The 12,982-nt window shown below is 33.5% G+C and overlaps 1 protein-coding gene across 1 annotated transcript in view; it reads left to right on the top strand.

Moving 5' to 3' along the window:
* Window positions 1-11,703, top strand: part of LOC145242245 (glutamate receptor 2-like) — an 815,605-nt gene extending 803,902 nt beyond the window's left edge. Inside the window, exon 18 of the mRNA XM_080105285.1 lies at window positions 11,499-11,703. Coding sequence (XP_079961411.1) covers window positions 11,499-11,570 — 72 coding nt within the window. The 3' untranslated portion in view covers window positions 11,571-11,703. The remainder of the gene's footprint in view (window positions 1-11,498) is intronic.
* The last annotated feature ends 1,279 nt before the right edge of the window (window positions 11,704-12,982 follow it).

Genomic DNA, 12,982 nt, shown 5'->3' with positions numbered 1-12,982 from the left:
TTCCAGGCTTCCGTTCAACATCTTGCGGGCAGAGTAAACTTGCCTGCTAATTTTGCCATGCTCTTGAGGGCAGGCATCCAATATGTCAGGCCTTATCCTTTTATGGGTACAGGAGGATGTCGTAGTGTTTAGGACTTCCTGTGTGGAGATAGTTAAGGGATCGCCAAACCTCTCGTATCCAAGCCGTCCCTGCATATTAAACCGGGACACCCTACCAAACACCAGATGCAAGAAGTAGTGCGTAGAAGTATTTTTATGCCTTTAACCATGAAGAAAGTTGTTTCCTCATGTTAAAATTTGCTCAATTGAGCGGCTCCCCACACGTAGCTACTCCTCAGTCCTGTGAGGACACACTGAATATGCTCGGGTTTAGGTTCACTGCTAATATCATCAAGAGAAATAAACAACTGATTTTTGTCTAATGGGCGTACGTTAGTTCTTAGAATGTTGCACTCTTTATTCCAAGTGGACAAAGGGAGGCTATTCTAAAGACCTGTCCGCCCATCAGACTCATAACTAATCTACCTGCTGTCGTAATCATATTCGTATTATCTTAAAATACTAGCAAGGCGTGTGTATCTGGTTTTATCCCATACTTATTTAGAAATGATTTGCAGAGATTGATCAAGTTTTGTAACACCTCTTTGATCCATCACATCTCTTCAGCAAATGCCTAACAGAGTGACTCGGGTTAGTGTTGATGAGTTGTAATAGCTGGAAGATTGCTTCTGTGGTACAGGTATCCAAGTATTCAGGGAAAAGAACATCTGCTCATTTATCGCCTCACTAGTTTCATGCCTCTGTTCACTAAATTATTGAGCCCTTAATAAATCAAGCACTAGTCTGCCATCTTGTGAAAGTTAAGCTTCACTCTGACCAATGGTAAAGATTTAAGCAAGCCCGTCAAACTTAATACATTTTAACCGTAATATCTTAAAGCATATACCATGCACTGCAAAGGACGAATTAATCTACAGATGTTACCCTTTATATATATCCAAGCCTTTGACAAGGTCTGGAATAATGCCTGCTAACGAATATAAAATCCTATGGTATTCATGCATAAATATTCAATAGACAACGTCCTTCCAAGAAAAGGGAGGGATCTATATTGTCTTCGATGGATGTACCTCTAAACAACATGGTATTAATCTCAAGAAGCCTGAGGGGCCGATCGTTATACCTCTTTTTTTTTTAAATAAATGACCACGTTGATAAACTTGTCTAATCTGAGAATAATTTTTGATGACATTACGCTTGAGTATATACATTAGCGAATATATATCAAGGCAATGACAAAAAACTTAGAAAACGACTTTCATTTTGCACTCGAATCGGGCCATAAGTTGATGGCAATATTAAATTTTACTAGAAACTAAGCCCCCTTTCTTTAAAAACTAGAAAAAACGTTTTCAACCGCTAATTGTCATGACTAATAACACCATACTTGAACGAATATCATTCAAAGTTTCCAGCCTAACATTCACAAGCAACCTTAACTGGAATAAATACACTACAGTTGCTGTAAAAACGTGAGCTCCATCAGCTGTGAAAGAAAAGTACCCACACCAGATAGCGTTATATATATATATATATATATATATATATATATATATATATATATATATAACTACAATTCACTAATGTATAGAGTACTGTTGCCACATTTGTGCTGGAATATCGGCTATCACCATCACACACACACACACACACACACACACACATATATATATATATATATATATATATATATATATATATATATACACGAGATGCGTTTTCAAAGATGCCCTCTTTTTTATTATGTCAGAATAGACTAACGGATATTAAAAATTGTATTGTTATGATGAATGAATTTATGCATTGATTACGAGAAAGTTTTATTTTTCTCTTGTGCAGATAGAGTCAAATCTGCACAAGAAAACGCCTCCGTTCATGGACGCGTGTCAGAAGCAAATATGCGTCATTGAATTCTGAGCAAAAATGCATTGAGAAATGTAGGGACAATGACGAAAAAAGTAAGACATCGCTCGTTTTTATGGTAATGCCCCCGGGATTTTAGTTCTTCAACTTTAAAAAAGAAAGATATTAAGTTTAATTCGTTTAAATTGTAATACTCCTATCTTTCAAGCTCGTCAGCTTTTTAGGTTGAAAAGAACAGAAATTATTTTTGGAATTACTATATATATATATATATATATATATATATATATATATATATATATATATATATATATATATGATTATTTTCAAGAGCCGGACCAACGTCAGAGCCCACAAGAGCCAAGAAAGTCAACAAACCGGAAGTCCAAGACTCGAGTTTCGCCCCCATTTGAGCTCATCAGTTAGACACATTCGCGCTCAGAATTTGAAACCGGAGCACTCTACCAACTGAGCAAACACGCCACACACACAAGAATGTCTATTAACTTACGTCGGATCTGGGCCAAAGGTTGCTTGATCTTGGACTTCCGGTTTGTTGGCTTTCTTGGCTATTGTGGGCTGCGACGTTGGTTCGGCTGTGGAAAATAATTATATATATATTCTCTAACACTTTCTTACATTCTGAATATATATACATATAAATATATATATATATATATATATATATATTATTACATTTTCACCTCAAACAAGGCACATTTCCACTTTGTTGTAGGGGGCTACTAGCAGGGGCATGGGCATCAGGGGTAGTGTGTAGGGAGTTGGGCAGCAAGATGTTGGTTCACGTTGCACTTGAACTTCTTTATGTCAGTACAGTTGGGGAAGCAGGGGGCTAGCAGGGAATTCCAAAGTTTAACTGTGCTGGAGAAGAAGTTACTTGAGTAGAAGGGTCTCTTACATCTAGCGATCTATATTGTGAAGGGGTGGGATTTAGCTGCTTGTCGGGTTTGTCGGGGGTATTTATGTCGATGGGGCACAAGTGATTGCAGTTTGTCAGAGCATTAACCGTTAAAGTACTTGTAGAAAAGGCAGAGGGATACAACATTTCGTCGATGGGACAGGGGCTGAAGATTAGATGACAGTTCAGGACCTATCAGATTGGCGACTATCTCTTGAACCTTGTCTAGGAGCGAGGGGCTAGTGGTAGATGCACCAGCACAAATATTACAACAATACTCCATACATGTGCGAATGTTGGCCTTATAGAGGTATAGGATACTTTCGGGCGTTAGTATATTTCTAGCACGGTAGAGAGAATCTACCTTCTTCGCAGCTGTCCTGGCGATACTCCCGACGTAACTCATGTTTCCTGAGAGCGCTAGGCCGAGGAGTTTAAAGGATGTACTTTCAGATAAAGAGTCAGTGGCCATTGCTATTGGTGGTAGAGAAGGTTTCTTGTAATTATTGGAGGAAACGAGTTCAGTCTTGGCAGCATTGAATGTGACCATCCATTTTTGTCCACATTCCATTACATATCGGAGGTCATCCTCTAGTGTTTCTGCCATTTCTTTAGATATGTGTCCATTTGTTTTCCTGACGTGCCCGTTATAGAGTGTAGTGTCGGCAGCATATATAACCATCACTCTGGCAATTTTGTCAGGAAGGTCATTTATGAATATTAGGAAAACAGAGGTCCCAGGTTAGACCCCTGAGGCACTCCCACATTTATACCGTATTGTTTAGATGTACGACAGTCGAGGACAACCTGGATTTTTCTCTTATCTAAGAAGGATATAATTATGTCATGTATTCTTCCAGTTATACCATATGATCTGATTTTCCTGAGAAGACCTTCATACCATACCCTGTCAAAAACCTTATATATATCTAGAGCTACCGCTCTACCCTCCTCCGCTTTATCCAGTGAGTGGTATATACGTTCTGAGATTACAGTTAGAATGTCTAATGTTGAACGGGCTTGTCTAAATCCATATTGTTGGTCAGCAGAAGCTTAACATCAGTAAGGTGATGGAATAGAGCTTGGTTCATTATTGTCTCAAATATTTTGGCGAAAAGTGAGAGAACGCCAATTGGGCGATAATTTACTGAGTCAATTCTTTCGCCAAAATTCTTGGAAACTTGTAGTACAGAAGCAGTTTTCCAGCAGGCAGGAAAGCAAGATTCTTTAAGGCATTTGTTGTAAAGTTTGGAGAGAACTGGAGCGACTTCGGCGGAGAACTTTTTTAATAGCACAGCTGGGATGAGATCAGGTCCACATGCTTTTGCAGTTTCAAGATTTCTTATGATAGCATGCACCTGAGAAGGGGTGATTTTCAGATCGTCTACTCTGGCGTATGTCCGCAAAGGAGAGTCAGGGAGGAGGAGGTTGGCATGGTCCAGTGTGGAGTTGGAGGTAAACAGACTGGCAAGCATTTTAGCCTTATCTGTTGCAGAGCAAACATCCTCATGATTGTTGAATAGTGGGGGGATTGTTGATTGCCATTATTTACTACACTGTTTTACTACACTGTTTTTTTTCCAAAAGTCGCGGGTCCCTAATTTATGTGCTTCGATGCGTTTTTTGGTGGTTTCAGTAAATCCTATCTTAGCTGTCGCGATTTCTTTCTTACAGTTAATTTTGGCTTCTATATACTTCTGCCTGTTTGAACTGGACTTATATCGGTTAAATCTGCGGTACGCATGCTGCCTTTGCGCGATGCGATGGCGGCTGCACAAGTACATGTAACCCATTGGGGAGAGGTGGGCTTGCTATAAAATTTTTGTGTGGGAACATATGCTATATATATATATATATATATATATATATATATATATATATATATATATATAATGGGCGGAAGTCTCTCGAGAGCTCTTTCAGCTATCATCTCATCAGGAGAAAATCGACAGCGTAAAAATAATAATACTATGTCTTATGAGGAACTATTGAATGTGCCAAATATTACGGGAACACTAAAATAAAGTTTATTAACGTTTAAAAAAACGATTAAAATAATGCCACAACGAGGGGAAAAAACGGATGAAAAGATTCACAGTTCCCTAAAGAGAAACAATGCATTAGGTATTTCTTTCTGCCGTTACAAAGAAGGTTTCCGTACCGCAATAGAGACAGACTCCCAAATCTTTAAATGGTTTTTGGAGTCCGCTCTATGTAGCACCTCGAACCATTCAATTTTATATTTATCTGCACAGCACGGGTTGTCAACCAAATGCTGGCCAATAGCAGAGTACAAGGCTGCAGAAGGAGGGAGACTACCAGACCCCATCCTCCCTTGTCTGATCTTCGATGAAACATTCTGGTTTATACGAGTCAAAAGATGAAAGGATGTTCGCCCAATATAACCAGCATCGCACTGGCATTTGAATTGATATACAATATTGCTATTTTGGATGTAAGGCAAACTATCCTTGCGAAAAGAAGGAAATGCAGGTCTCGTTAATACGGTATATGTTGGATGAGACTATACGTATATGTACCGACATTTTTGTAAATGGATAAAGTTTTTTATATGCTACATCGATCAATTTCATGCCTGTCACCAATTTTGAATGGCTAATGAGCCCAAAATTCCTAATCACTTAAGGAAAAACACTCATCGCGTAACAGCAATATGGATTTTGTCCTGCAGAGTCAAGTGTTAGTCTGTTTGTAATATGACACAGTAACAGAGATATTATTGACGGGAGTTTTGATTCTATAGCAATAAGTCTTGTAATGCCATATGCCCTAAAAGCGTTCGTGCACACACGTTTAATTCACACACTTGCTAGCAATTAAATATCTGAAAATATCTTTTCAATTACTGCATAATTTCAATCTGAAAAATTTATAAAAATAGGCTTTGATGGAACGTATTCTGACACACATGGAATAGACGATGTGTTATTTAAAAATCTGCTCTCAGTCCGATCCATTTTTTTTTAATTTCATAAAGAATCTAAAAATAAAATGCATTATGAGATCATTCCTTGATATGGATGCAGATGATCAAACCATGGATTGCAACAATTCAAAGACCAATAAACAATGACACGTTTTTAATTCTTTCCATAAACTCGTAAGGTAATGGAAACATGTTGCTAGTTTATTTTTATAATCCTGAATAAATCTTTCTCTTTTCATTCTTAATGTTTTGATTCTCACTTAGATTCAATTCAAATGAAAGACCTTCGCATCAAGTAAACACTATTAAAATAAAATTGGTATTGATCATTTAAACTGGACTATTTTTAAAAGAACAACACAACAGCAATATTATTAAATATTCTTGTTTTAAGGAACATAGAAGAGAAAATGAACATGATTTTTGGGGGTATTGTTTTAATATTTACATTAATATTCAGTAGAGCCCAGTCGGGCATTTACCTTGTAAATAATGAGAAATATAAGAAAAACTAGCAATCTAGTTTTATTATTCTTATTTTCATTCGAATTCAATTGCTTAACTTACATTTGAATTTTATTTCTATGTTATTTCTATTTACCATCTCATAATATTTTTTATTGTGCGTTTAACTGATGATTTCAATAATATATTACCGTAGGATTTCCTGATATTTTCAATAATTCATTACTGTGGGGTTTCCTGATCATTTCGATATTTTGTTAATGCTAACTTTGCTTATCCGTTTTATATTTTATTATTATGGGCTGTGCAAACCATCCCCACATTTTATTATTGACGGCTTTTCTGATAACTTCAATATGTTTTTCATTTGCGATTTGCTTATCATTTACATATTTTTATTATAGACTTTGTGAACATATTTAATGCTACAGCAATTGTACAAATCATTTGGAATAATCTCATGAAATATCTCATGGAAATGGTTAATTACGGGCATATGTTTATGGACAAGCATACCTTTTTTGAAGCACTAAAACCTGTCTATACGCATTATAAAGGTGCTTGCGCTGTAAATATAGCAAAACAAAAATGACAGAATTTATAACTTTTTTAACCAGTATTCCTTGAAATCTGTGAGACGGACTTGTCTTGTACAACTCAAAACATGTCAGAATCAGTTGAAAAATCACTATTTCGTTTTTTTCTTATTTTAATCAATAGAAAATAGTGATCTGTACTTTTCCAATTGAATTTGTTTAAACCTCGACAGAAATTAAAAGCAACATGTTTAACCAACAGTTTGTGACTTTACACACTTCACCACGCTAATTATGGAGGTAGAAACATGCATGGAAATATTACAACAAAAGCGATAAATTTAATTGTTTTATGTGGTCTATAAGATAAATCGAATGATTACATTGATGTAAATATCAACGCTAAACATAATATCATGTCATAATATCACAGGGAAAGTTCACATATTCCAGTGCTGTTTCTGGGACATCAATGAACAGTATTATTTTGACGAACGTTGTACATCATTTTGCGTTACAGTAGCAACCATATACAGTTTTATTGTTTTATTTTTAGTCGTTGCTGGATAAGTTAATATATTTTTATATCCATGTTCCAAAACAGCTTGCTCATTCCTTTTCCAATAATTTTTTTAGTCTCTACTATTTGTCTTTGTAGACGATTTCATAATTCTCAGCGGATGCCATTGTAGTTTTGCTGTTAGTTTGCTGCATTTACTTACTATTAAACGTATTAACGTAATAAATATATTGAATTACTATATCTACATCGTTTTTAGTACCAGAAACTTTGTATCAATACAATACCATATATAATCTGGCATTTCGACCTATTCTTAAATAAACTAAAACTGGTTATTTTCATTGTAATTATTCTATAGCAAAATATCATAAAAATATATTAATTCTAAACGTCAACCGAAACAAAAAACATATTTTAAAACTTGACTAGAAAAATAAAAATAAATTCCCATCAGGCAATTTTAGATCATATTGCTGTAAAAAATTAGAAACACAAATAATTTAACCATTGATTTCTTGAAATTATATTCAAGCAAGAACTTTCTAGCCTTGATTAACTTGTATTTTATTTTATTTAAATTTTTATAAAAGCTCTTAATGGTTTTGAATACTGATTAGAATTTTGTGAAGAGCTGAAAAAATCCAGTTGAGTAATTACCAATGCTTTATTTTTACATTCTTTTTTCATGTTCACCTTCTGACTTTAAATTAATCTTCGCGCATGGGAAATTTGCATATTGCAAATGAACAATGACGACAATTCCGTTGATGTTCGTCTGATTCTAAAGGGACTCTTAATAATCAAGTTAAAACACCTTAAGATTCATTTTTAGTCAAAATAATATATTATATAAAGAGACCAGTAGTCCTGTCTCCAATGCTTGATTAAAACCCAGAAATTACACAGGTACAGTTACAAAGCTTAACTTATCAGATTCAGCATAATCTAAACATGTATATGCTGATACAATACTATAAGCTTTATAATATGCTAGCTACACTACTGGAATGGATTATGCACTGTAATTAAAAATGTAGGTTTAAAAATATAGACGCTGCATCGAACAGAGTCAGGGTCTTGTCAATTTTATTGGTTTGTAATAGAGAGGCAGTTACGTAAATGACTCTTGAAATAGACTTGGATAATGGTGTGTGTTCCAGGAGAAAGAAATAGAAACAATGCGGATAGAGAGAGAGAGAGAGAGAGAGAGAGAGAGAGAGAGAGGGCGGAGAGAGAGGGGGAAGTGAATAGATAATAGAAACATGATATATATAGTTTATCCCTTTCATGTTTACAGATAAGCTAATTGTTCATTGATACATTTTATACCGTTAATATTAAAGAAGCTATATCAATTAGTATTTTTAATATTTCTTTATTATTAAGTAGAAGTTGGTATATGTTATCTCTAAGCCTAAACTATCTAATGTTTTATAATTAAAAGTTTTGCATTGCACAATGATTAAACATAGTAATACACTGATTATTGACGATGTTGCTCACTTTTGTAAGAATAACTATTGTGTAAGATTATTTTACAATGGAACATTTAACGAATAATGTAGACAACATCAACTATTTGGATTCGTAGACTTAAAAACGTACCATCAGCAACAATCTTAATCGTTTATTCATATAAATATTAGTATTTTATTTAACTTGTAGAACATATAAGACTTAAAGGGCGTTGGGTATTAATACAGAGCGAAGTGTTCTTGCTTAAAAACATAGTTCCTAATGTACAAACGTTCATCATAGTTACTTATGCTCTAATGTAAATGATGACAAATGCATTTTTTGCCAAGTTATGCTGTGGATCATAATTGTTCGGTCTACCGTTCGCCCTAGCGCCTGAAACCCACGAAGACATTTTGAGTTAGTATATACATATATATATATATATATATATATATATATATATATATATATATTGAGCTATTCAGAAATATGCTAATACGCTTTACACTTATAATGGATATATTCGATTGTGATTGCAATTAGACAATTTTATCAACAGCTAAAACGCAGAATTTCATCGCTTGTGTTTACTTGGAAATTGTGCTAATGTATATAGAAACAAAAATCTACTTCACGTTTCGTAAGCTGCACATGTCCTGCTTTGATATTTCACTATATATGTATATATATATATATATATATATATATATATATATATATATACTAGCATGGGTGCCTGGCGTTGTCCGGGTGTTTAGAGGTGTATGCAGACCCCCCCCCAAAAAAAGGTCAATTTTTTTAAACTTTGACCCTATTATGACTCCTTATATTGTTTTGGGCTGAAATCCACTTAATAAGTTAGATCCATGTCCAAGGAACTTATATCTAAAATTTCAAGTGTTTAGACCCAAAATTGTCAGAGGAGTTTAGTAGAGTTCTCAAAGCTAAACAGCTAAATGTCTGGCCTGGTCTACTAGATAGATTTTTCCAAATCTCATTACCCTGTATATAAAATTTCGAGTATGTAGACTTAAAATTAACAGAGTTATTGCGAAGGAAAGTATACACAGACAGACACACACACAGGCACGCTCACTTTTATAGATATACTAGGATTTTACCCGGCGTTTCCCGGGTATTTTGGGGGTGTATGTTGAGCAAAAAAAAAGGTCAATTTGTAAACTTTGACTCCTATTATGATCCCTTAAAATGTATTGTTTTGGACTCAAATCGCGTTATTAAGTTAGATCCATGTCCAAGGAACCTATATGTAAAATGTAAAGTGTTCAAACCCAAAATTGTCAGAGGGGTTTGGTAGAGTTCTCAAAAGTTAAATCGTTGAACTTCGACCCCTTACTCGCCAAATTTCTGGCCAAAATCCGGTCACATAGATTTTCCCAAACCTCAGTACCATGTATATCAAATTTCGAGTCTGTAGACGGAACATTGCCAAAGTTATTTCGTATGGAAATGTAGACACACAGACACACAGAAACACAGACAGGCACTTTCACTTATATATATATATATATATATATATATATATATATATATATATATATATATATATATATATATATATATATAGTAATTTATAAAATATATATGGCGCTTAAGCTACACTGAATATCCGGCGTTTCATCCACTCTAGGATTCCTCGAGCTTATGCGCTTGTTAAGATGGATGAAAGCCGACGATATGAAAAATAGATTGGAGGATGAAGGACCTGAACGCTCAACGTTTCGCCCGATTTATGCGGGCTTTTTCAAGAGGGATAGTCATTGTCGAAGAGATCGGAAGATTTGTGGCTATATATAATGATCGGGGGGAGCAGCATGTTTTCTCATGTAAATTAGATGCCGATATATATATATACATTTTATGACTAGAAAAAAATAATATATACGCTAGTTTACTCCAATTTATTATTATTATTATTATTATTATTTTCTAATTATAAAATGTATATATGTATGTCGGCATCTATTATACATGAGAAAACATGCTGCTCTCACTCCATGATTAGATATAGCCCCAAATCTTCCGACCTCTTCGACAATGACTATCCTTCTTGAAAAAGTCCCCATAAATCGGGCGAAACGTTGAGCGTTCAGGTCCTTCCACCTTCAATCTATTTTTCATATATATATATATATATATATATATATATATATATATATATATATATATATATATATATATATAAACATCAAAGTAGGAAAGCCTACAATTGTGAAGTGGATTTTTTCTGCATACGAAAATATTCTCAGTTTTATTCGATTGAATTTTTAAAAATTATATTTGTGTGTTTTATTCACTGGCAAAACATTATTTTCTTGAATGTGAATTTATTTTTTCTACTTATTCTTTACATAATTAAACTTTTTTTTAAAAAATTGGAAAATTAATAAGTTCATAATAATTTACTACATTTGAAGGATTTATTATTCAAATTTTTTTATCGTATACTCTCTAAAATCAGCAAACACCATTGTAAAAAACAAACATATATCATCTCTCATTCATCCCTACCGTATACCTAACAGTCAGAAAATAATAATTCGTATTATAAAAATTTTCCATTTCGTTTTGAATATATTTTAATTTAATTTGTAAGCCAGATAGGTCTCGTAATTTTCAATTAGTAAGATTGTATTGAAAACCAACGTATATAAAAATCTTTATAAAATACATACTTATGCATTTTCTTGTTTATTTTTATTTCAGTATGTCTACACACCACCTAGCCAAATGATAACATTTGATGGCTACACAGACGGTTACCAGACGGAGATTTAGGGATCCAGTGAGGAAGAAGAGGCAGCACCCACGACAACAGAAGACAAGGCCTTTTATTCGCAAGAAATGCCTTATTGGAGCTCGGCGATTTAGCTTGAAGCGAAATAAACAAACAATAAATGAACACAAAAAACTAAAATTTAAAATGGCTGTACAAGGTTTTCCCACCTTTTTCCTTTTTATAACCGGGTTTTTTCTATTGTTCCCCGGAACGATTTGTCGATGATGATGATGATGATGATGATGATGATGATGATGATGATTACTATATCAATTGCAAAAGAGCTAACTAACAGTATGATAATGATGGTGATGATGACGAAATACCTTAATATCCAACACATGGTTTGTGACGGACCAGGACTAGTACAAACTGAAAAATGAGCATTTCCGGGTTTTAATCTTCTCTATTCAAAGGCAATCATTTGAAAGCAAATATGCCGCGAATGTTCTAATTGTTCCGATAAATTATTTTCACATGCACATACTTTTTCCGTTACCATCGAAGTTATGATAATTTATGTATCCCTTATCTAGCATAGAATCGGAATAATATATATATATATATATATATATATATATATATATATATATATATATATATTTATGTATATATATATATATATATATATATATATATATATATATATGTTTGTGTGTATGTTTGTGGAGTGTGTAATTTTTTTGTATTAAGTATATATATATACTTAATACGAAAAAAATCATTAATCGAAACATTAAAGAGTTCTCTTTCTTGGATCTAAACGAAACCGATAAACTCATTTGATCATTACATCTTGTGTATCATTCCTTTTTTGTTCTTGTCATATATTAAACGGCATCACATTGTATGATATATGGCAAAGTTTATGCTAATACACACACACCCACACACATATATATATATATGTATATATATACTTTTCATGTACATATAGGAGAGTGAATTATTGATATGCACTTATAAACCTGTATACTTATGTAATCATTATTATTAAGAAAATAGAAAGCAAATACACACGTATAGAAAACACATAAATACATATATATATATATATATATATATATATATATATATATATATATATATGAAAAAATGATTAATAAAACATGTTAAAAGACATCTTGAAAAAGAGTTAAAAACATATTTAATTTAAAAAAAAGGAAACACAAGACAAGTGGATAGTCCTTAATCCGCGGAGTTTCGAAGAAATACTCTCCTTCTCATCAGAGGGCAGGAATTAGCAAAATGCAGGATCGGATTTTGCATATAAAAGTATTTAATGAAACTACAAGTAAGTCACAGATCTTACTTGGTTAAAAAAGGGTGAGATAAGGGGCTTCCTTTTATCATTTTTCTTTTGCCTCCTGTTCCCCTTACCTCACCCTTTCTTTTAACCAAGTAAGATCTG

The sequence above is a fragment of the Euprymna scolopes genome, chromosome 1, assembly GCF_053919585.1.
Source record: "Euprymna scolopes isolate OS-2025 chromosome 1, ASM5391958v1, whole genome shotgun sequence".
Classification (NCBI taxonomy): domain Eukaryota; kingdom Metazoa; phylum Mollusca; class Cephalopoda; order Sepiida; family Sepiolidae; genus Euprymna; species Euprymna scolopes.
This window is presented reverse-complemented; position numbering and strand designations above follow the sequence as displayed.